The sequence below is a fragment of the Furipterus horrens genome, unplaced genomic scaffold (assembly GCF_987537825.1).
Source record: "Furipterus horrens unplaced genomic scaffold, mFurHor1.1.pri manual_scaffold_5, whole genome shotgun sequence".
Taxonomy (NCBI): domain Eukaryota; kingdom Metazoa; phylum Chordata; class Mammalia; order Chiroptera; family Furipteridae; genus Furipterus; species Furipterus horrens.
Window position 1 is genome coordinate 11,401,222 of NW_028327175.1, and position 26,149 is coordinate 11,427,370.

Below are 26,149 nucleotides of genomic sequence, written 5' to 3' on the forward strand. Positions count from 1 at the left end.
ACCAGGAAAGAGAGAAAGATGCCTGCTCTTGAGGAGCTTCCTTTCTAGAAGGAGAAGACAGAACACAGAGAATAAATAAAATACATTAAGTAAATTATATAATAATTATGAAAATAGAAACAAGTAGGTCAAAAAAAAAGGGGGAACTGAAAACAAAGGGGGGTAGATGGCAGAATTGAGAAGCTGAAATTTGAACAAAGATCTGGAGGGGGCAGGGATTTAGGCCATCCCACGCAAGAGCGTGACAGGCAGAGGGGACTGCTGAGGCCAGCATTTTAGGTGAGTGCATTCCTTTCACGTTGCTCACCACGGAGTAGGCCAGTGCAGCCGAGACAGAGTGGGCAGGGACAGACAGTGAGAGATGGGGTGACGGAGGGAGAAGAGTCAGAAGGTGCAAAGTGACGTTGGCCACTTAAGAACTTCATCTTTTCCTCTGAGGAACAGGCAGCACTGTGGGATGCTGTGAGTGGAGGCTGCCACTATCTGCCCGTGATCTGAGCCAGGAAAAGGGAGGAACAGGGAGATATCGTGAGGCTTTTGCAGTCATCTAGGTGAGGTTGACTATGGCTTGTTCCAGTGCCAGCAATGGCCTTGGGAGACAGGGTCTGATCCTAGATATAGTCCATCTACCAGGAATTCCTGCGGGATTGGATGTGACTCCTTGGGTTTTGGCCTTAGTGACTGAACGCTGAATGGACAGAGCTTTAGGTGGACGTGGGGATGGTGGGATGGTGGGGATGGGAGATCAGGTACTTTGTGGACATGGTGAATGCGAGATGTCTACTAGAACATTCAGTGGAGATGTCAAATAGGCAGTTGCATCTAGGAGTCTGACATCTGAAAGAGGTTCAGGGTTGAAATAGATGTTTGGGATTTGTTAGCAAATGGTTAGTACTTCACTCCATGAGCTTGGTTGGCTTCAATAGATATTAACAGAGTAATGGAAGAACTGCACAGGGGCAGAACTGTGGAGAAGAGATTAGGACAATACCTGTTTGAATACTGCAAAATTCAATTGACTTTCTCAGGAAATCCGTAAAGGTTTTAAAAATACTGGAGTAGCTACTCAGAGGAAGAGCTGCTCTGGGTATCGAGTGGGTGGAAAGCTGGGAAGCCAGGAGGTACTGAACCTCGTCAGTCGTGTGTTGTCACTGTCAGGTGACAATGATGTGATTGCAACACAGACTTATCTCCAGGCTCCTTTTTTGGACGTAGCTGGGCCCTTCATCCAGGGCCTGGACTCTGAGTCATCCACACCCTTGGGCAGTGGTTATGGCCTGTCCCCAGGGGCCCCTGCTGGATGTGGTTTGAGGCAGGCCCTGGGTCACAGAAAACAGATGACGAAGCAGGGGAGCTGGAGCCCAAACCTTCTCTCTGAGAGGATGCAGAGGCCCTGAGAGGTGAAGGGACATGACCCAGGTAATACAGTGAGCCATGACAAAACTGAGCCCAGAGCCCAGGGGCCCTCAGAATCCCCTCCTCATGGGGCACTGTTTCTTCCCGACTTGGTCTTTTCTCTTTGGTTACAGCTGACAGAGTAAACTTGCTTCATGCTTCCTCTGTACACGTCTTTCTTTAGTACAGTAACTGCTAACCTGCTAACCGTTCTTTCGCCACGTGTAGTTACCATGGTTAGTGTCTGTTCAGCTAATGCTTACAGCATCAATCATTGACTCCCCATGGCAAGCCCATCCAAGGGGGACCAAAATGGCACAAAGAGGTTAGGTAACTCCACCAAGACCTCAGAATCTGTCAGCAGTGGAACCTGGGTTTCCAATCCCCGTGCCAGAGCATCGAGATTTATGCAATGCTGTGCATCCAGAGGTGGAGGCAGAGAGGGAAGGGAAACACCACTCCCTGCTCTTTTCCTGTCCTCTGGACACCACACACATGCACACACACCAGGAGCACACACACACATGCATGCACACGCATACACACCCATCAGCCATTTTTGTGCCCAATAAGAACACTCTTTATCAGGCCTCGTAGTCCTGCCTCTGCTCCTAAACTTTATCCCTTTCCTCCTTGTCACTTCTCAGCAGTCCGGGCAACAGGTTGGGGCCACTCCCTTCCTGGGATCCCAGAGGCCCTTTCCTGCTTCGCTGCCCCATGGTCCTGGGGGCTGACTTGCGCTGGCTGACTTCCAGCTTTAGCCAGCTGGGTGAGCAACTAAAAGGCTCTGCCCTCGACTGACATTCTAAAAACTTCTGTCTGGAAAGGAAGGTGCTATGAGGCCTGCTGGTTCACAAAACCCTATGGAGATGGCCAGTCTCCCAAAGCTTTACAGGAGAATGGATCTCAATCCCCCAGTTTCACATCATGGAAAACCAGCAACAGCTAAAACAACATGCTGCTCCTGTAGCTGCCAGCCCCTTGTCTGGACTCTCAGGGTAATTCTTTGACCTCTCCTCCTCCCTGTGCTCCTGCTAGCATGTAGCAGAGGTGCTCAAAAAAAAACAAGCATCCAACTGAAGAAAATTGCTCACTTTGAGATTATAACTGGAGTCCTACTCAATTATGTTCTGCAATTTTGGAGTAATGGCTGGCTGGAAATTGAATAATCAATATACATAGTTTGCTGTGATGTCTAAATCTACTATTCAGCGCTTCTCAAATCTTACTGAGTTTGGCTGTGTTATCCATATTTTAATATTTTAAACATTTACACTGAAATCAGAGTACTTTTTCGTTTTAAGGTATTGCTTTCTATTGTGGCTTCAGGAATAGAAGGTAATAATAATATTCATCATCATCGGCAGCCGTCCATCTCTAGAGACGATGGTGTAGCTTCTTAAGAGTCTATCTGCACCACCGAGAATGGCTGTGCAGTCCGACTCGGGAGTGACACGGTAGCTGTCTCCTCCCGTGTTGAATCGACATCTTGTGATGACGCTGGAGTGTCCTCTCCAGTGAAGCTGAAGCTACAGAGCCTGGGCAGGGTGATATGGAGGGTCTGCTGTTGCCCATGCAGCAGACCCCCCCTCTCTTCGCAGCTGAAGGGCCCAAGGGAAAGACGGAGTCAATACAGCTTGGCTTCAGGTGCGCCGCAGGAGTTGCCGGTGTTGACTACAACATCAAACCGCCTTAGGGACTCCGGCTCCAGATTTTCTGTCGGGGTTTACTCCCTTAGCCTTTCCCCTGAAGAGGTATGCCGCAAGGCAGCAGAGGTCTTTTTGGAATCAGAGTTTTCCTTCTCTGATGTGCCCTGACTGGAAGATCGAACCAGCGACACTTAGCTCGCAGGCCGACGCTCAATCCACTGAGCCAAACCAGCCAGGTCATAATAATATTAACACTATTATTATTATCAACATATTACCACTGTCATTATAATATTATCATCAATAATTACTATTGATAATAATACAGATTTTTGATAATAACAAAAATCCAATGGGTAATACTGCATGTAAACCCTTGGTATGTTGTACATGTTAGTCAAAGTCAAAAAGAAATGAAGAAACTCATATACTGGCAAAATGACAGTTTTTATCCTAAGCTTTCAGAATCGGAAGGACACTTAGAGGCAAATGTGGTGACATCTTAGCTTACTTGACAGATGACATCTTAGCTTACTTGACAGATGAGAAACCTGAGAGGCTGTGGAACTTGTGCGAGGTCAGGTAGAGAGTTAACAGTAGGATTCTAAGAGTTTGGTCCTGCCTCCTTCCCCAGGGCTCCTCTGTGCTGCTGCTTAGTGGGTGTTAATGTCTGTACTTTGGGGACACGGCAAAGGAACTGGGGGGTGGCTGGGTGTCTGAAACACATTACACAAGTGGAAGAACAGACAAAGAAATTGATCAGTGTTACAGTCCTGAAGTTTTTAAAGATCTCGGTAATTACCTCTATAAGATGCTCCTGCCTATTGAACGGCAGGGATTCAAAAGGATTCTCGGGAATTTTTAGATCTTCATCCCCTGCAAACCACAGACCGGCCTATGTAAAAAATAAAAATGAAAAATTTTCATGTATTACACAGAGATGTAATTGTTCCTCTAAAAGCCACAGAGATTGAACCCATTTTGTGCACGTCTCTGAAGTAGGCTGAAGAAACCATGGGGATGCCTGAGAAAACACTACTACTAACATTCGCATGCATTTTGGTCTGAATCTTTTGTAATTTTTTATTATTATTATGTTTTATTTTACTGTTGTTCCTATGTTCATAGCAGCATTATTTATAATCGCCAAGTGCTGGAAACAGCCTATGTGTCCATCAGTAAATGAATGAATCTTTTGTAATTTTTATTTTTAAAAAATGATAATGTGTTGGGTTGACCAAAAAATTTGCTCAGTTTTCCACACAAATGGCTCTAGTAGTGCTTAGTTGTCTTCAACTTTGATTCAAAACATTTCTTTTAGATTGTATTGTGACAGCTGTCATATCAGAGTGCATTAAAAAAAAAACTTATCAAAATTGGTGAATTTTGTGCAGCTATTTTAACATTGAATATGGAAGAAAATTTGCAATACTTTCTGTGTATTATATTTTATTATTTCAAGAAAGGTAAAAACTCAATTAAAACACTAAAAATGATTTATGCAGTGTATCAAGAAGGGGCTGTGACTGATCGAATGTGTTAAAAGTGGATTGAGAAGTTTCTAGGTACTATGGAAATTTTGGCCAAATAATTCTTTGCTGCGGGGCTGTCTTATGTATTGGATGGTGTTTATCAGCCCCCCTGGCCTCTACCTACTAGCAGCCAATAGCTGGAGACAGCCAACATACTCAAAATCAATGAAGTTATTGGTGAAAATAAAAAACGTGTCTTTTATTTTATGGAAAAAACTGAACGGACTTTTTGGCCAACCCAATATATGATGTATCGGTGGAGTAGTACACACATAAAATGTATAAATGAAAATCCACGCACTAGGGACGCTGGTTGTATTTGAACTTGGAACCTGGGGTGAAGCGTGGAGGTCACTGCCCTAGACTCTGCTGACATAGCAGTGTTTTGGAGGAGTCTGCACCCACGACAGCAGTGCCCATGCCGCACATCCCGCCCGTGTTGCTGTCTGTTTTCAGAGCCTAGGGTGGTGCTGGCACACGATGCTGGTGTGGGAAGATCTTTAGTGAGTGAGTGAGTCAAGAACTCGAAGGCCTACTTTTTACTGAAATCGCTGCCTCTCAGCTTGTATCTAACAGCAGCTACGACATCCATCGATTCCCCTTTGGCAATGCCTTGTCCACTTCTCCCTCCCTTCCATTCCCACGCTGCGACACTGGTGAAGAACCTCATTGCTCCATCACAGGCCACCCCAGTAACCTCAGAGCTATTTTTGCTTCCATTCTTCCTTCCATTTGCTTTAGTTTGTACTATGCAACCATACCAATCTTCTCAAAACTTTAATCTTGTCATATCGGTCTTTGTTCAGACCGTCTCCTACTCTCAGTCTTTCCCTCATATCACCTTCCTACCTGAGATGACTTTCTGTCCACACATGTAAACTACACAGCCCTGGCTTGGATCACACCTCTGCCAGGAGGCCCTCTTTGATCTCTGTTATGAACTTTAATTTGACTTGTTGTTCACACCACACACTTGCTTGGCATTTAGTTCATTCCTTTGGGTGTTGTCATTCGTGTCCGCTGTTGAAAATCAGTTATGAAATTCCTTGGGTTCAAAGACTGTGCCTTATTAAGGCTAATTGTTAGACATGGTAAGCACTTCACCTACATAAGCATTATGTTGCCAGTTCTTGCTCCCGTGCCATCTTCCATAGTGACAACCTGCTCTCAGCACTGCTACTGCCAGAGCTACTGGCTTACTTAACCTGACTCTGGTCTCTGGTCTCTGGTCTCTGCCTTCTTTCCTTCTCAGAGTCACCTGTGCTTTGAAAGAAGGCGGCAATGACATTGAGTAGCTGGTAAGGAGATGCAGCCCCCAGAGGTGAGGACCAGGTTTTACTTTCACTTGGAACAAAGGCATGCTTGGCTGAGAGATGCTGGCTACGTGAAAGCCTTTGAGGAAGAAGACTCAGAAACAGCTTAAGGTTCGGTATGGGCCTTGGATTTGGATGTGAGGGCTTTTGCACTGCCCAGTGATTAATCTGAAGGGTAAGTAGCATTTTCTGGGAGAATAGAGAGAAGAGGAGCACATGTAGGATCTATGCTTTAGAATGTAATGGAGTAATAGAGTTCAGAATTATCTTCCTGCCTTAAATAACAAGAAAAATGAACAACACATATGATACATGTGTTTTCAGAATTAGACAATAGACAACACAGTACAGTAGCCGCTGACGGAAGGAAAGCAGAAGAGAATGCCCATTCTTGTTCCAGCTTGGAGGGAGTTTCCAGCTGCAGTGCTAGGAGGGGCATCTAGGTAGATTCTGGCAGTCTGACTCAGTTGACAAGGCAGATTTTGGGGTTGAAGAGGGCGAAGATGGCTAGAATTTTCAGGGCATAATACTAGAAAGCGGCAGAGAGAGAGAGAGAGAGAGAGAGGGCAATGGGCCTTGAGATCCGCAGAGGGATCTCCTCACATTTTGGTGATGAGCCATTTTGTGGATGGGTAAAATACCATAAGTTGGGGAAAGAACCACAGTAAGGGAGTAGGCTGAACAATTCCTGAGACTCACACAGTCACACAGGGCTGGGAAGAGTGAGAGGACCTCCTGATATGTAAGGCACTGGGTAAATACTGCCATAGTACTTGGGCCTGATTAGGCCTACCCTAAAGGCTGTTCTGGACCCACTCTTGCAGATTGTTTTTTCTTTTTTTGAACTGTTATAACTAATAAATGAATTCAGCAAAGTGACATGGTACATAATCAACACATAAAAATTAGTTCGATTTCTGTAGACTAACAATGAATAATCTAAAAGGAAAATTAAGAAGCATTTACATTTGCAGTTGCACCAAAAGGAATAAAATACTTAGGTGTTAACTTAACCAAGGACGTGAAAGACTTGCACAGTGAAAGCTAGAAAACATTGCTTAAAGAAAGTAAAACAGACTTAAATAAATAGAAAGACATTCTGTGTTTATGGGATGGGAGACAATATTGTTAAGATGCAGATTCAATGCAATGCCTATCAAAATATAAGAGACATTTTTTTGGAGAGATTAAAAGCCCCATCCTAAAATTCATATGGAATTTTAAGGCACCAAATAGCCAAAACAATCCTGAAAAAGATAAACAAAGTTTAGGGACTCACACTTGCTGATTTTAAAACTTACTACAAGGCTACCATTATTAAAACAGTGTGATACTGGCATACAGATAGATGTATAGGCAATAGAATAGAATAAAGAGCCCAGAAATTAACCCTCACACATATAATGAAATGATTTTTGACACATCCTTACAAATCTTAATGTAACCTTGAAATAATAAAACTGATTCCAAGTAACATTACTGAATGTCTGACAATATTTAAAGTATACAAAACTGGGCACCTAATAATATAAAATTCACAATATCTTGCAACCAATATAAAATTACTAGGTATGCAAAAAAGCTAAAAAATATGATCTGTAGCCAAGAGAAACATCAACCAATAGAAACAAACACAGATGATAAAAACGAACAGACAAAGTTACATTCACTTAGCTTTTCTCAATATATTTCACTTGTTCAAGGGCATGAAGGAAAACATGCACATAATGAAGAAAGAAATGAAAGATATTAAATAAAGCCAACTTGAACTTCTGGGGATAAAAAGTACAGTACCTGAAGTGAAAAAATACACTGCATGGTGTTAATAGCAGATTGAATTCTGTGGAGGAAATAAACAGTGAACTTGAAGACACAGCAATAGAAATGAATGCAAAATAAAAGAGAGAGGAAAAGAAGCCTGGAAAAAATGGGCTCAGCATCAGTGACCTGTGGGACAATAAACACATGACTGGATTTTGAGAAGGCAAAAGGTGCAAAGTATTTGGAAAAAATTTCCTGAAAAATTTACAATTTTAAGAAAAACTAAAAACCCACAGATTCAAGAAGCTCAGTGAACCCCAAGCAGAAAAACGACACTGAGGAACACTATAATCAAATTGCTGAAAACCAGTCATAGAGAGGAAATGATAAAAGAAAAAAAAGCCGGAGGGAAATAAAGAGGCGGAGGTAGGATCACTACCCTCCCGCCCAATGCTCAGCCACTGTCAGGCCCGCACCCAGCAGTTTCAATGCACAGAAATCTTCCCTGAGTCTTAAAACCAATGGCTCATGTGTATCAGTTGTCCAAAAGTGTATACTATTTCATAAACTGGAAAACTGCTTCAAAATGTTTCACCCACAAGAGGGCCACATTAGAAAGATAAAAAATAACCTAGTCGGAAAACAACTTATGGTTTTTAAAAAGTCATCCATGGAACTTTTTTTTACAATATGAAATGGTAAACGTGAACTTGTGCTGTAGGGTTTAAATCGATAAAGCAAGGCTCAGCCCACCACATCCGGCCTCACTGGGGAGTTAGGTGATTTCTCTTGAAAATATGGAAATGTCCTCAGTGCGCTCCTATTGAAAGATGGCCAAATAATTTTTCTTTTTTTCTTTTCCTTAGAAAATGAGCGCTGCACTGTTTGAATACTAGAACATCTGACTCATTTGGCCTGTAGTAACCTGCATTCTCACCGACAGAAGAGGAGCTGAGAGTCGAACATCAAAAGAATCCGGCTCGAGTGGGAGTAAGTGTGCGCGCACCGCAGAGGCAGCCTGCAGCGGCTGCAGGGGGTTGGGGGTCGGGGCACGTGGGCTTTCACGCTCCCGTGGCTCCAACGAGCATGGAGCCCTGCTGACTGCACACACCTTGCAGCTTCCATTTCAGAAGCTGGGGAAATCAGCCCACTCTTTTGTGGCTGTTGTGGTGAACTTGCAATTAGTCAAAATAAAAAAAAACTAAAATTAAAAAAAAGAAAGAAAAGAAAGAAAAAAGACAGACGAAATAAAAAGCAGAGTAGAGAGCCTTTTTCTCCCAGAAAACTTCATCTCAGCGATGCAGTTATACTATTTTACTGCTCTAATGTGACATTTTCAGTAAATCTTACAAAGTGTTGCCCTAGTAGCTCTTTTGACTTTTTCCATAAAATAACTCTGTGTGTGTGTGTGTGTGTGTGTGTGTGTGTGTGTGAGAGAGAGAGAGAGAGAGAGAGAGAGAGAGAGAGAGAGAGAGAGAGAGAGAGCTGGTGAGTGTTGGAAGTCGGCGAAAGTCATGATGTGGGATGCTCAAGTGCACCTCTCCAATTGGCCCCCTGGTCCTGGGGACCCCAAGGCACAGGGATTGTGGGCAACGCAGGCAGCACCCAAGGAATTATCTCTGAGTTTCAACAGAAGCGCAGCACCCAGCTTTCTCTAGGAAAGTCACACCTCTGCTAAAGGACCTTAAGGAACTTTCTGGGTTTGGTTCAGCACTCAGGTAAAAATCACTAGCACCCTTTGTTTGTCTCATGTTGGTGAAAAAGGATGTTTAAATCAATATCCTGTGTTAACTGGCACACACTGCAAATAGTGGAGGCTGGCAATTGCCCAGTGCCCACTGTTTAAAGTCTTCAGCCAACAATAAAAGTAGAGTAAGACTTGCTTACAAGTTGTAAGTTCAGGATAGTGATAGAATTCATAAATTGCTCCTCTTGGGAGATAAATCAGAGCCTAATCAGCTGAGCACTTTTTCTGATCGGCCGTGTGAGCGTGAGAACCTCAAGGCTTGCTATAAGCACTCTGTTCATTGATTGTGGAAGGAAACAGAAGCAGGAGGGGCATGACCTTCCAGTGGTGGCATAACATTCAAGATACGAGCAGCTGGAGGGCATCGCCCCGTTTCAACGCTGGCACCTTAGAAATGTGTCCGTCTCCCAGCAATGTGAAATGGTGAGCTGGAGGATGAATCCATGACTAGACAGGACAAACAATGCAGGCCCTTCTTAGTTATGGGATTTCACTCACTCCTTCCTTACTCTAACTTCTCAAAAATGAGTTGGCTTTTCTCATCCTCACTTCCAAAAGACCTCATCATTTCCTCAGTCCTCTGCAGTCTGGATTCTGTTCTCTACCAGGATTTCTCTGGTAAAGGTCACCAGTTACATTCTATTCACTTCTTAGGCCAAAAGTAGTCTGGTATCAGTGCCACTAGGAGTGGATAGCAACCTGCATATACTGCTCGAAGGTGAGGGTGCCCGACTGCTTCTCATCAACAGCCTTGAACCTCTGCAGGGTCTCAAGGAGCTCCTCCTCCAGGGGAATGGGCCAAGGCAGCGAGGCCACTAACAAGAATTTCCGCCAGTCCACAAACTCCGAGTTTACTGTTAATAAAGATGCTAACTCCTGCAACTGGGAGAAAACAGGAAATGCCATTAGAGTGTTTGCGTGACTCTACCATGAAGCTCAATTTTTCTCATTTCTAGTGAAGGATTCAGATGGAGAAAGTAGGGTTTCAGATTGGTGATTAGAGCTGGTTGTGACTTACGTTCTCTGGAGTCCTACCAACCACTCCACACCAAGCAGAACCTGGGAACTGTTTCAGCTTTTGCCTCTTTGACGTGTGTGCTTCTGCTCGCTGTTACACAATGAATTTGTACATGTGTCTCCAGGTGACGGCAACTTGTCAACAGGGGAGGGTAGAAGTGATAGTGATGGCTGTGTGAGGGCCCCACAGCCCCAAGGGAAATACTCTTCAACCAGTTTGCTTTCTGAGACATTCTTAAGAATCAGAATATGATGCAAAGCAAGAACTGCCAGAATCATCTACTTTTGCTATTTAGGATAATTCCATCAGGCAGCCTCGTGGTCTCTGTAATGTTTCATTGACTGGCTGCATCCTGACTCATTCTTCAAATACTGAGCATGTGTCTTAAGTTAAAGTTTATTCCTTCATTCATTTCAATGTTTATTGGTTGACTACTAAATGTCAGATACTGTGCAAGTATTGGGTATTTTAAAACTATTGACTTACGGATCAAATAAACATTTTTGAAGCTTGGAAACCCAAACAAAATTGACACTTACTTCAGGTTGAGTGAGGTGTATCCAACTACTCGGGAGGTAGTTTGTCCCGAGGTTCAGGGTGACCAAGTCAAGAAGAATATCTGTGAATGCTTTATTTCCTATTATGCCTATAATACAATGAAAAATATTTTTCAATTAGGTGACAGGGAATCATGTCATTAATATTACTTAAAATGGTAATCCTTAGAGAAGCAGAAGACATTTTGAAAATATGAAAACAATAGTCAATCTTCTGGTGCTCTCTCATTATTTTTTCTCAGCTAAGTCAAAATGTCTTTTTTGACTGAGTAATAAATTGTTATAGATTGGGCAAGTTAATGAGACTTTATATTTTAGTTTAGAGTCTTTTTTGAACTTCTACTCAGAATCAGTTGAATTAAAAAAAAATACTCTGAGTTTTCCTATTATACAATAGGGCACAATACTAAAATCTTTTGATAAATATGGGATAAAGGTGTTTCAAAAGCATGCAAATCACTACAGTGATCAAGGTAATACATTTACCTTCATTTTACTCTTTACATCAGAATATATTTGTTTTTATAAATGTAGGGAGATTTGAATTGTTTAATTATTGGACTGGAAGAGTTCATTTAATCATAAAACTGGCTTATTATTTCAAAGTATTTTATAAAAGATTACTAACCTTTTAAATGTTTTGCTCTTATATACTAATCTATTTTACCTTGTCCAACAGAGAGATCTGCTTGCCTGTTTCTCATTTCAAATTGCATGCACATACATTTAAAAAGAAATAGGAAATCAGAATAAATGAATCTGCTTAAAAAATGGCTAACTCCCATTGCAGAGGTACCTTGAGTCAGAAGAGACTCCTACATGTATTGAGTATCTTTCAGGTCCAGAGTATACGGCTATTCTTCTTTGTTTAGAAATACAAAGAGTAAAAAACATAGACGTAGCATCTCAAAGTTTTCTTTTTACATCTAAATTTTTAGCATTTATATAAGTCTAAAATAAACTATATCATTTTCTCTAACCTTTAGGAACATGAAATAATCCTTTTAAAATTTCAGTGGTTTAAGCCAAACCAAATATACAATTTTGAGATTTGAAAGGTAATTTTCTGGGTAGCAAGAGCAGAATATTTCTTTCTTTGATATGACTGGCCATACAAAAGGTTGTTCAGAAGTAGATTCTTTATCTTTTTTTGATCAAACCTAAGTATTCAGTTTAACAGAAATGAGAATACTTTCCCAGGTAGTAGAATTTTCAGAGAAGTTAGAAATGAATCATTCGTGTTCCTCAATGTGAAACCATAAATAAACTCTTTCGAGACCATGAAGAGGCTGAAAGTATTTAAAAATTATAATAGAAGTGTAAAATATTTCCACTGTTTCTAATAGCCACAGCGCAAGCAAAGTGTTGTAAGACAATATTTTCAGTTACATAGCAGTTTTTTACCTGGGGGCATGAGTGGGAAATGTAGAAACTATTTTAATATTTGATCTGTTTTTTTTTTCTTTTTAATTTTAATAATATATTTTATTTAACCCAGCATATCCAAATATTATTTTGACACGTAATCAATATTTTAAGTTACTAATGTAATAGTTTGCATTATTATTATTCATATTAAGTCTTATAAGTATTTTGATCTGTTTCTTAAAAGAACAAGGCATATAGTGATATGATCTGTACATATAACTCTCCGAAAGATGACATCAGAATAACAGGATTGCTTAGAAATATACACCTCTAACCCAAAGACTGTGAAAGGACATGTGGATATAGAAATGGAATTAGGAAGTTGCTAGAATACGAGTTGCTAGATTTTTGCTTTGCATGTCTGGAAGATACCAAATGCCTTTTGCCTTTGATGTGAAGACTGGTGATGGTTTTACTTTTAAATTTCAGGCTTTTGAAAACAAATTTTTTTTGTTTCTGCTACGATCAATGATGAAGTCAACATCTGTCATATTACTAATCACTTTCATAATGGCTTTCTGAGTTTGATGAGCAATCCGATTTAGATCTTGTGTCACCAGCTGAAGATGGTGTTCTCAGACTCCATAAACGGATAGCTTTCCTGGGGTCAAAGTTGTAACTGTTTGGAGAATTCAACTGAATGATCAGGAGACCCTGCATGCTATCAGCCTTGACCTTGGCATTTGTGACTCAGTGAGTTGCATCTGGCTAAAGCCACGACCTGCCTCTGTTGAACTTGCAGGGAGGGTCAGCACAAGGTCCATTAGTTTCAGAATATTTGGATGCTTGTGTAAACAAGCTGAATTCACAAGATCCCAGGTCAATCTGTGGATGTTCTGAAATCTAGGAGGGAAAATGAAAAATGTGAAAGATTGATATTCCCAAGTTTTACTTAATATTTATAAATATCAACTAGTTTACTCATGCTTACCTTTCATAAACCCCTGATTTCAGCACGTTCCATTCGGTGACTACTTCATCGATTTGCACACTGGCAGATTCCAATACTGGTTTATAATGTGCAACCAGGATGGACGCCTCCTTTTCTCCAAAATCTGTCATCAATATACAAACAACTAGTCACGCATATTTAGACCAAAATCAGAGAACTGTTGGTTCAGAGTCAGTGCGTATAGGTTACCTTGATTCATCCTTGTGGGCCACAGTTTAAAGCTGCCAATCACTGTTGCCTTCACCACATCTCGGCTGGCATCTCTGAAGCAGCCTTGCAGCCTCTTGATAGGATGTGTTAAAACCATGTCTCTCACATCAGACATGTTTCCCTTTCCTTTGAGGCTGTTACCATGAAAGGGGGTGACTGGATCTACCTTGTGTTCTTTGGGCCCTGGTCTGGGGAGAAACAAAACCCCTCCACCCCCAAATAAAGCATTCAATGAAAAAGCACCTGGAAAATGATCTCCCAGGTCCCTCAGCTCACCGCTGATGCCTCACCTTGTTTGATACATTTTGAGCATTTCCAGGGTTGACTCGAAGGTGGCAAATGCATCTGCAATGGAAGACTTTCTGTTCTGGTTGACATGGGACAGAATGCTCAGCTCATGAACGACATCCACCAGGAAACGAACACACTGAACAATGTCTGCTCGGAGCAGGATCTCTAGAAGTTCTTCGGCTTCCCGAGGACCGCTGTCACTTCTGCCTTCAGCTATCTGTGTGGCACAGGTTGGGAATAAAATAGTAGTCTATCTTTCTTAAAATTATTATTTCCAATTGCTCAATAAAATATTTTCTATTATCCTGAAAAACGAAAATAGGGTTGTATTTCAAAATTACTTACTGAACGCAGTTGCTGGACAATGGCAGGATATCCCTTGAGGAAGTTCTTGAGGGCTGCCTGTAATCCCTGAAGCCACCTCCTACCTGCCACCTGGGAAGGCATGACAGGGCGCAGGTGCAGGCCTCGGGAAACCGTTCTCAGAGAATGCTTATGGAGAGGAGAACTGTGATAGAAGTGATAGACGCTGCGAAGGAGGTCTCTGACATCCTTTAACAGGGGAACACTCCAGAATACCACCTTGTAAGGTAGTTCAAGATGATGTGCAAAGCAATACACAGTCAGCACACATGGGTGGATTGCTCTTAAAAGCAGGGCCAGCCCTCTGTTTTCTCTCTCGGAGCCGGGGGCGCCATCACATCCAAAACCAACCAGTTTCTTTGTCTCGTCTTGGTTCCATAGCCTAAGTTGAAGACTTCTCTCTAGAGTTTTCTCAGTGGCAATTTTGACGGACAGAGGAGCCTTCCTTTCTGCTGTCTGTGCTGCAACGAGTTAGCAATGCACCTTCCTTCCATGTGCAAACTGCACAAAGTCAAGCTCAGCTTCTTCCTCCAAGCTGGCTGAGAGTCCATCACTGACGACAGAGAAAAACAGGCATTTCTCCAGTTTCTTTCTCAGATTTCTCCCTTCTCCTTCGGCAATAAGATATGTAAATGTTCTTGCTAATTTGTTAGTTCTGAGTGTGGGGCCAATATCGATGCCCTTCATATCATCCAACTTGCACATCCAGATAAAAATCTCTGAGGGGATGTCCAGTCTTGGCGATGGCATGGCATGGCATGATCAGAACAAGTTCTAGACCCTCATGAAGGTGACCTTGCTCATGGTCCTCACGGTCGGCTCCATGGCGGCTCTGTTCACTGCAGAGCCATTCATTGCTTCCGTTAATGAGGCCTTGGCACGTGCTTCCCTGAGATGATGCGCTTGGAGAAATTCGGCCCTGAAGTTGCCAGTGCCGTAAGACAGGTTCACTTCATGTCCCCTTGACTTCACTCCATGCTTGCGACACAGGCCACAGAACATAAGATTTGGTATCTCATCATATATATGCCACGGGTATTTTTTCAGCCAGATTTTAAAAAATTGATTGTTCCTCTTTGGAAGATAATGGTCAAGTGAGCGTGTTTTTTCCTGCTTTTCGGTGACTCAATTCATGTGGTCTGGAGGATCCCTGCCTTTAAAATAACTCCACATTGTTACTTTAAGTACTCCCCAATGTCTACCCTCCATTTTGCTTAATGTCCACCCCCCACATTCGATCATTATTTCTGGGAGAAGGCACAGTGAGTGCTTACGACTTACCAGGCATTCCGGTTAGTGTTTTCAATGGTTTATATAATTTAATCCTTATAATATAGTATTCTTACTTTAGAGCGAATAAAATGGACTGATTACTATTATCACCATTTCATGGGTCAGAGAACTAGGTCACAGGGAGGTCAGTTAATTTTTCCCATGTTACAGTGCTCATAAGTGGTGGAGTTGGAGTTCCCTAGCAGGCATCTTACTCCACAGCCCCCCATGTTTACCTACTTCCTTATTATGGCTTGCTCGTAAGGGCAAAGGGGCCTGTGGTCTTTCTCACTCTAGAATCCACTTCTCCATGCATTCCAGGGACACTGTTTTTGCTGTTATTTCCTTCCTGTGGTGAGATAGAAGAACAGGGCATGCACCGCAGCAAGTCTGCCAGATTTGCGTTGGATGGCTCTTCCCTCCGTGCCAGGCCTGCCTCCTCTGGCAGCCGGAGAGCCAGCTTGTTACAAAAAGGGCATCAGGCTGTGACACCCATCCCAGGCAGTTTGTAAGACAGCTGCGCTTCATGCCTCTTGTTCTTCTTTTCCCCAAAGGGCTAATTTGTGACATACACCTGTTTATTTGTTGGAGAGGGGACTGTATACTTATCTGGGTGGAAGAAGAAAAAAGGAGAATTACACCAAACAAAGTCCTAAAATACCAGCTTCCCTCTGAAGGCAGAGGGCCTAGAACACATACCCATCTCCCTCCTGCACCTTCTGTGACACTACTGGTCACTCTACTGTCCCATCTCACGGTGCGATGAGAAGTTGGAGTATGTGCGTGTGTGATGTTACGGTAAAATGCCTCCTGTGGACATCCTTAGGGCATCACTTCATCTCACTGCCTGGGGGCCTCGGCTTTGACTCCACAACCAGATTTCAAATTCTTTGGGCAGAAACACACTTGCTTCATGTGTGTCTACAACGTCTAGAGTGGTGCTAAGCACCTGGTAGGTATTTAGGAATAAATCTCCTTTCCTAATTGATTTTCTTGATCTCATATCTCTTAATGTCTTTTAGTTGAAAACCTTTGCTATGAGTCAATATGCCTCTGCCTTTCCTACCGTGTTTGCATCTAGCTTCTATTTTGCCTTTTAATCAGTCTTTTTGCAGTTGTTGTTGTTAAAACAGGACACATTTTTTCAAATCCTAACTATTACTGTTTTCACTTAAAATGGGTCTCCACCCTTGGAGTTGACACCTACTGTCTTTGGTCTCTCACCTACACATTGGCTTACTTGTCCCCACATGGCCTTCAGCACCAGGGGCCTGCCTGCTCTACACCACGAATGTTGGTGAAGACATGAATGAATGAATGAATGAATGAATGAAGTCTCTTGTTGCTAAAGGAAAGGACTTGAACTTTCACTAATGATTTAGTTAGCTTTGATGTTTTCAGTTTTGTGGACAGATTTTCCAGAAGGTGTTATCTTGAATTCTGAGCACAGATATTCATTTGTCCAATGTGAACTCCCTGGTTCTGTGAGGTGATGGTTCTTCTTGAAGACACCTAAACCTCTGCCCACAGTTTTACCAGGTCCAAAGGCTTCTAGATTTACAATTGCATTTCTGTGATATGAATCTGACCCAGTGGAAGGAGTTCACCCACTGAGGGAACCATAAGGCACATGGGGGCCCACACTCCTTTTTGCTATGATCCTTAGATTCTGCCACCTGGTGAGATGCTTCCATTAATAAATAACATCAACTCTCCTTTTCTCATACCTTTCCTAATAAATCTTTCCCTATTTCTTGATTTGTGTAGATGTCAAGCAAACTTGATCACATTTCAAATCCAAATATGGGGCCTAATTACCTGCAAATATATACTATCATATTTTTAATAACTTTTCTCAGGGACGCTGACCTTAGAAAAAACCACAGAACTTTCTAGTTGCTTCTTCCATGCAACAAGCCAGGTGCCCTTCCCCCTGCCTCTTGGTTCGCTGAGGCTTTGTAGCTTGAGTAGCATCTGCTGCTCTTTCACAGCCTCCTCCTCTCTCTGATCCATTCTCCACATCCCTTGGCTCTAAACACCTTTGATAACCTTCTCTTGCATGTCCTTTGTAAGCCACTTGAGACTCTGTGACTTGACCACAACCTCTTTGTGGTCTTCACCTCCTGCCTCTTGCTGCAACTGCTGTATTTGCTGTTCCCTAAATATGTTAAGCCACCTCAGAAATACCAATGTCTGCTCCATTTCCCCTGTGCCTGGAATACCCTCCCCCTGCTTCTTTCTCTTCCTGGAAGCTTCTGTCCCCAAATCTATGAGCTACCTCCTATGCTGACCCACCCAGGCAGCAATAACTGCTTTCTCCATTGAATATCTGTAAAAAATGAAGTAGCTGAAGGATCAGCTTAGCTACTATATCCTAGAGTTCTGCATTTCTGTCTTCTGTCTCTGAGACCAGTCACTGATTTTAAGGGTCCCTGAGAGGGGATTGCAGGAGGGCTCCTTGTCAGTTTTTATAATAATATTTTGAACAACTACAGGCTGCCTCTCTTGACGAAGGAGTGAGGTCACAGCATTTGCTGGACAGTGTTCTCTCCAGCCAGCCTCTCTGCAGATGCCCAAAGAGCGATGAACTAACTGTGTCTCTGCAGGCATTGTGTGGAGTACTGACGGGCTTATAAGAAAGAGGAGTTCTTATGGTTTAAGTGGGGGTGGAGGAACATTGCTGAAGTGTTCTAGTTCCTACAGACTCCAAATTGCCTCTGTTGGAGGAGTGCCATTTTCCTGATGTGCCTGGCACTTGCTGTTTGGAGACAAGAGGTACCTACCCAGAGTTTACAAGATGAGTGTTTTTGTTTGGGATGCTTACGGTCCCCAGGGAGCCATGTACTTCATGGTTTAATGCTACCAGGTGATGTAATTTTTTTCTGGAAGTGTTCTAAGATAATGCTATGAGTGCTATTAGGGTATATGCACCTGCAGGATGCTAAGCTAACATTCTGGATAATAATAAGAATAGTTTTCATCAATATTGTACAATGCTATATATTTTCTAATGATATATTACTGTGATTATGGAATTCAGTAACAATGGCTTATATTACACTTAATCAGTACATTCTATGTACCAGATGTTTTCTAAGCACTTTATGTATATTGTGACTTTAATGCTCGTAAGAACCGTATTAGTTATCCCATTTACAGACAAAGACAAGGAGACAGAGAGGTTAAATGACTAGCCCAAGGTCGTACTGCCATCATTTGGCAAGAGGTAGATTTGAAAAGAGCTGTCTGACTCTGCTTACCCGTAGATGAGTCTTCTCACGCATCCAGCCATGGGTAGGAAATGAATTAACATGGAAATGCGAGCATGGGGTGTGATGTACAGCTTCAGATGCCATGCCGGTATTGGCTATTGTTTTAATTCAGAAAATGCTCACTGAATCCCCCCTCTGCTAGGAGGAGCTTGTGGGAATGATTCCTGAGACAGGTGATGGAACACAATGTCTTACTGATTCAGTGGCTGCCTCTTACTTAAGCAAATCTTAAGACACTAAAGTATGAATTTTCACTAGGTACAGCAAAAAATGTTAGCACAATAAGTTGTTCCATTGTATTTTGCATGACCTTGTATGGTTATCACACATAAGGTCATTTCCCCCCCAGCGTATTTGTAACAATCATATAAAGAAATGGTATTTATGTCTAATTGCTACATTTACCAAAGGAGATTTAGAAACATCACTATCAGCAGAATTTGACCAGGAAAATGTTGAATATAAGCATTACAGTATATGATACATTTTCAATTTTACATTATCTTTAGTAAGAATTAGTTTAATGAAGACTTTCAATTTTCAAGTAGATTAGCTAATACTCAGCAGAAAAATGCCTAAGTTCTTGCCATTTATGCCCTGACAGTATCTACTCACAAGTATTTAAAAATATCCAGTCACTTGTTTTAATCAAAGATGATCTATTTACTTGTAAAACTTTATTTATGTAGAATAATTAAAAGTTATAAAGTATAACTTAATAATATTTACACTACTTACAAATTTTTTAAAAGATCTTACTGAGGGTTTAGTAACATAACGACTGTTACGTGCAAATATGTATGCTTTTTTCCTAGAAAAAAATTCACCTGTTCATCTTGTTTTAATATGTTTTAGTGAGCCTGAAGTTTGCATTTCAAATACCATAGGTTGCATTGGTATATATGAAATAGGATAGGGAAATGCTCATTTTTTTTAGCTTAGAGATAATAACAATATTCAAATTCAAGCAGGAATTTCTGCCAATTGCTCCATAGTTTCAGAACTGTTATCACTTCAACTAAGACTATTTTGACATTGTAGAGTTTTAGGGTCAATACAATGAAAGGTATCATAGAAGATTGTTTTCCAGTTCTTGGGAGGAATATAACATTTAAAAGACAGAAAGGTGTGTATCATTCAAGGCAGCGAACAATAGCCACAGAAATGTGGAAGAAAGATGAAAGTCAGAGGATGTTTTCTAGGGCCAGTTGAGATGGGGAGAAGGAGAGAGTGGTAATTATTAGCCTTGTTCAGGGAGGAGCAACATCAATGTTTGCAGCCTGACATTGAAGATGTCATGAGAGAACCCCTATTTCTGTGACTCTGGGATGTAGAAAATGGAGTGACTGTTGTTCTGCTTTCCCTTTATAACAGTAGCAAAAATAATAACAATGAATATTACTTCTATTGATAGACTACCCGAATGCTGTTCTATTTCACCTGTACTTAGAAGCAATGTGTGCAATATGTATTTTTTCAAATGATATAATTTACTTAATGATAAAAAAAAAAAGGTTTGAACTGCTTGCCCATAGACCATAACGCATTTTGAACCACCCAGACCCCCAAGTCCCATGGTATTATATAGCCATGGAAACCCTGCATTAATGACAACTAACATTCTTAAATCTGGGTTATGTCCCCAGCTTGGGTGGGTGGAGGTTGTTCCCCATCAGAGGGGCCTCCCCATCTGTTCACCTGCAGTTGGTGTGGACGATGGGGAAGGAGAAACGGAGCAGGGTCCCGATCTTTCCCAGAACATCTGAACGCATGCCTCATGTCCATATGTTTTCTAGTGACTGTGCCCCAACTTTAAATATCCTCTGTATCCTTGCCATCAAATCACTCTTCACTGCTTTCAGTTCCTCCCTCCAAAGTGCCGTCCCATAATATTTTCCCTGACCAACCTCTCTACACGTGGATTCTCCTTTGCTTTGTATTCTAGAGCACTTTTATAAACTTCATATTCTCTTCTAGAAGGAACTTACATAGACATTTAAATTTTCTTTTTTCTTTTTTTTTTTTTTTTTTTTTTGCTTGCCTTTTCAAATTCCACTTGAAGTCCCCAGGGCAAGTGGTTTTCCTTTGACATCTATTTTGTTGAAAATATAACTCTCTCTCTCCTCTCCCTCCCTTCTTCCCTGCCTTTCTCCTCCCTTCCTTCCTCTTTCTAGCATACTGTGAAAGCTGTTGTATTCTACCGTACTCTAAAAATAAATGTATCAGTTGGCATCTTTTAGTCCCAAGGGTCCCTAGAGTTATCTTCTAAGACATACACATGTCAAGTGATAGCTGCTCTTTGTTATTTATTTTTACACTTTTAGCTGAAACACAAACCCTGGTTCTGAGGTTGCATCCAAGAATGTATTATGGTTATCATCATGACTACCAAGGCCCCTTCTGAAAGGGATTAAGAGTGGCTGGTAATTTTCAAAACCCACTTCCACACACTCATAACCCCAATACAAAGCTGAAACTAGCAGTACACAAGCAGGCTGTCTCTCAATTGCCAGATGGAGGACTGCTCAAATTTACCAGTGGGCCAGCCAGGAGTATGGGAGCCAGGAGAGGAGAATTACCAGGAATGAGGATCACCACACTGTCCAGGTATTAGTCACCATTTTTCTCCTGTTTAATTCAGGTGTATGTCATATGAAGCAAGTATTAGATAGAAGGCAAGGGCTCATTTTGGGGCCTGATTTTGTTTGTGGGCAAGTGATTGCCCTCCTGGTTAATTTTGACATTCTGGGGGCTCTTTACATTATAATTGGTTTTCTTACCTTTAGGTGCTATTTCTAAGAACTGATCTCGGAAATTGTCCAGCTGCTCAATGGTCAGGGTGCCATTTTCTTCCTTTTCCATAGGTGGGGGGCATATCGGAGGAGGAGGATCTGCAAAGACTTTTATATCGCCGTCAATGAAGAAGTCTTCTTGGTCTAAATAAAGCTTATTCTGAATTTTTGTAGATGTTTCAATGTGATAGCGAGCTACATCAGTTAACCTTTCCACACTGAAAGTAGAAAAATGAAGAGGGTTATCCCCACTGAATATATCATTAGATTAACATTGTTTGCTTACTAGATATACACACAAAGACAGCACATTATATACCTAAGTTAGACCATTCAGACTGCATGTTTAAAAATTCCATTTTCTCCTCAAATCCATTTATAGAAAGGATTAAGTAAATGTAAATTAGAATAAAAATACATGCTTGTTATAGAGCTAACAGTCAAGGTTTTATACAAAGCTAAACAAGAAGGTATTTCATTAAATATGGTTACATTTATATTAGAACATGTTTTACTACTTTTAAGCAAGATTATGTCAAGAGATATGTTTCATTCTAAGTATGAACCAGAATATGGTTATATTCCTGAAAAACCCCTGTAACATATGACTGTTAGAGTAAGACATTTATTTGGAATCAGGGTAAATTATAAAATGAATCAAATTTATACAAGCATATATACATTTAAGTATAAGCAGCAGTAGTTAGGAACTTCTGTGTGCGGTGGACAATGCCCTGGACGCTGAGCTCTGTTTCAGGACACTCTTGTCACAGGTCTTAGGGGAGTTACTTGAGTTCTCTGAATGTCCTTATCTTCGCAATGGAGCCAATCACACATAACCCCATATTTCCTGGTTACTAAAGTGAAATCACACAGAGCGTGAATTTAAGCTGTTCTTGGGATTATAATCTTGGCTTGAATTAAGGCCGTTTGAAAAGCCAGAGAAGTTTTATAGATATGCCCAATTTCACTGAATTACTGGGAGGATTTTGTTTATAGCTTGCAACAAAGATTGAACATGGAAGAAAAATGTATATTTAATTTGCTCTTACGTAATTTAGGAACACCAAAATATTCATAGACTAAAAATTTTAAAAATAGTATGAGTTGCTTTCTTTCAAAAGAACCCTTTGAAATTAATTCCAGCATGCTGTGTTTGCGAGTGCCCATAGAGTGTGCATTACCTAATTAGTTTGTGCTTGATGGTGTCTGTGTGCTGGGGACAGAGGAAAGGGGACTCCAAATGTAGATTGAGAACAAGCCATAACCAGTGCATCAAAATAGGTGCGCCATCTGCTGAAAGGTTACCAAGAGTAACCTTATCAAGACTAGGAGGGAAAAAGAATGCTAGGAAAATGAAGTTCAAAGGAATCTGATAGCTCTATTTTTTTTAATCGCTGAAGAATTTGTGCAATAACCACATTCAGAGGTCGGAGATATACATACACACAACATACATCTGAGAAATGTGAGTACATCTGATAAAAATAAAAGGCATTTACACTTGATAGCCACGTGGTTGAGAGCTGTGACTCCTAAGAATGAAGAAGATATGTTTTCATCTTTAAGTGAGAGGCTCTGTGATGCTGATGAGTATTCAGTAGTAAAATTATTTTAAGCATTACTTCGGTAAGGTTACCAGGCTGTGTGTGTGTGTTACCATAAAGATTTTTACAATAGAACTTTCATTAAGAGACAAAGATTGGAGAAAGCAAACCACAGCAACCATCTCTTAGATGGCAGTTGGTGCTTCTGAGAGTACTTGCCATTGGCATCCTACAGACACAGCAGCTTCCCAAGTTTCAGTCAATGTTTATTGAAAACTACAGTATATCAGAACCTAGATCTACTAGGTGCCTGTGAAATGCCCTGGTCAGAGTGTTGCCTTTTCCTGATGAGGTAGGGCCTGTAGCGATTGGGCTCCCTGCTAACAGGTGGACAATGTGGAACCCAGCTCCCCTGGGTCTCACTTGAGGGCAATCTCCACTCTGCCCTTTACTCCTTTTCGGGGAGAATTAAGACGAGGAGACTTGCTGCCCCTCATGAGCAATGGGAGTTGGAAAGCTTTGGAACCCAACAGAAAAATAGAACTGGGCCTTACTACCCTTCCAAGGGGGTCCGTGTGGCCGCTGAAACATCATGACTTCTCACTGTCCCATTAACTGGCCCTGACTGATAAAAGTCTGGCAACAGAAAGATATGAAACATTGCCTTACTTCTGAAAAGTATTTTAAAATATTTATAATCTTACCTTGTAAACTAAGGTCCCTGTTGAGTAGTGTGAAAACCAAACTCTTAAATAATATACGACTGGCTATTGCAATACAACCCCTTGAAATATGATTTACCATTTAAAAAGAGTGAATACAAAGGTACATATGATTTCCTAAAAGGTCAACATTTCTAGTTGTAAATGTAATTTGCATTTGTACACACTTTAAAAATCTGTCAATTTTCGTCTTCAGGAAGTACCGAAATGTATTTTTTTTTTCATCTTCACCCAAGGACATGCTTATTGAATTTTTTCTAGAGAGAGGGGAAGGGTGGGAGGGAGAGATGGAGAGAAACATCTATCCATGTCTCCTGCATGTGCCTCAACCGGGGATCAAACCCACAACCCAGGCATGTGCCCTGACCATAAATCAAACCTGTGATTTTTCACTTCACAAGAATTTACTCCAACCAACTGAGCCACACTGGCCAGAGTCAAAGTCTATTTTTAAAAAGGCAGTACTTTACCTGGCCATTTCACGCAAGTACCTCTCACCAAGCCACTTTTCCATGAGTTTATATACATCAACTACCTTTACTACTAAATCTTCAAGGACAGCCAATGCTTTTGTTTTTATCAGTTCAAGTCGGAACTGTGTGGCTATCTCTATCAAAAAAGAGAAATAAAGATTTTTAAAAAACATATTGCATGCACATGCATTTTCTGATGAATTGAATTCCATTTAAAATCAATCATGCTTTGATTTGTGAAGCTTTAGGTACACACTTAATCTATAAATATGGACAAGTAATACCCATCTATCTCATTGAGAAGCAAACGTAATGTGTGGTAGAGTCGCTTGACAATTTAAACCAAAACTGTAGTTAAGCTTTACACTAACTGCACTTTATAGTAATGTACTCTTTGATAACAGAGAAGGAAAACTCTGATTCCAAAAAACCTCCGCTGCCTTGCGGCATACCTCTTCAGGGGAAAGGCTAAGGGAGTAAACCCCGACAGAAAATCCGGAGCCGGAGTCCCTAAGGCGGTTTGACGTTGTAGTCAACACCGGCAACTCCTGCGGCGCACCTGAAGCCAAGCTGTATTGACTCCGTCTTTCCCTTGGATCCTTCAGCTGCGAAGAGAGGGGGGGTCTGCTGCATGGGCAACAGCAGACCCTCCATATCACCCTGCCCAGGCTCTGTAGCTTCAGCTTCACTGGAGAGGACACTCCAGCGTCATCACAAGATGTCGATTCAACACGGGAGGAGACAGATACCGTGTCACTCCCGAGTTGGACTGCACAGCCATTCTTGGCGGTGCAGATAGACTCTTAAGAAGCTACACCATCGTCTCTCGAGACGGACGGCTGCCGATGACTCTTTGATAAATTAGAATGAAAAACCACAAATAGGTCATTTTCTAATTTCAGAAGGGAGGTGAGTAAAAAGTCTCTTGATCTCCACATGTCAGGACTTTTGGATTTCAGCACCACAGTCTTTCTCAGCACTGGGAAAGCCAGGGTCAAGTCCGTGTGTCCCAGGGCCTAGTGCTGTCCCTGGCACTCAGTATGGTCTGTGGACTTTACCTGTGAGATATCTTCCTTTCTTTGCTTTTTCCATTACCACTGGTCCGGTCTAGGCACTGGTTATGTCACCTATACTACCACAGTCACCTCAATCCTGCTTTCTCTGGGTTCCTGTCCCCACCCCAGATCCAAATCTACCTCCATGCTCTTCGGAGAGATCTGTCTCACTGGCACATTTAATCGCAGCTGCTCTTGTGCTCAAAATTCTCCTCTAGCTCCTGTTGCCATAAGGGAAAATGTAACCTTTTCATGGCAAGGTCTGTGCGACCCTCCATGATGTGGCCTCCCTATGACCCTGGCCAGTCCTTCCCAGAACATGCCCCAGATTCCCGAGCTACTCACTGCCAGTCATCTAGTTCTCCCCTCACATCACCACCCTGATTTGTGCCCTGGGAAAACTTCTCCACATTCCACCAGTTCAGCTCAAGGATTAATTCACCTGCTGGGAAGTCTTTCCAGATCACCCCTAACCCTCCCCACTATGCTCCCTTTGCTCTGTAAGCCAGCCTCCAATATCGCAATATAAGGGGTTGTTTGCATTTCTCTTCCTCTAGGTTGGGCTTTATTTTTGTCAGTTTTGTGTTTGTGTATATATGAGTGTGTTTCCAGCAAACTCCAGGGCTGGCACATAGTGTAAACCCAGTGACCATTTATTGTGTGAATGAGAGAATTTCACCACAGCAGGAATCATGTGTGAATGGACTGAAAGACGAGGTCGACTTTACTGAAAGCGGAAGTAGGGACAAGCAGTGGAGAAGATGCATCCTGCCTCTCCTGACCCCACAGATCCTCCTGAG

At 41.7% G+C, this 26,149-nt stretch overlaps 2 protein-coding genes across 2 annotated transcripts in view; both read right to left on the reverse strand.

The window, feature by feature from the left end:
* The window catches only part of SPEF2 (sperm flagellar and cilia associated 2), a 154,156-nt gene that overhangs the window by 14,671 nt on the left and 113,336 nt on the right, over positions 1–26,149 (reverse strand). The window contains exons 28-32 of the mRNA XM_090276176.1: positions 24,292–24,430; positions 21,541–21,770; positions 10,955–11,061; positions 10,097–10,279; positions 3,847–3,939 (exon numbers count right to left, since the gene is read on the reverse strand). Coding sequence (XP_090132302.1) covers positions 3,847–3,939; positions 10,097–10,279; positions 10,955–11,061; positions 21,541–21,770; positions 24,292–24,430 — 752 coding nt within the window. The remainder of the gene's footprint in view (positions 1–3,846; positions 3,940–10,096; positions 10,280–10,954; positions 11,062–21,540; positions 21,771–24,291; positions 24,431–26,149) is intronic.
* Positions 12,471–14,525, reverse strand: LOC150008200 (uncharacterized). Its single transcript, XM_090278883.1, is given in 6 exon segments — positions 12,471–13,080; positions 13,083–13,243; positions 13,332–13,455; positions 13,542–13,750; positions 13,853–14,070; positions 14,199–14,525. Coding segments are annotated over 6 exon segments (999 nt in total). The 5' UTR covers positions 14,301–14,525; the 3' UTR covers positions 12,471–12,895.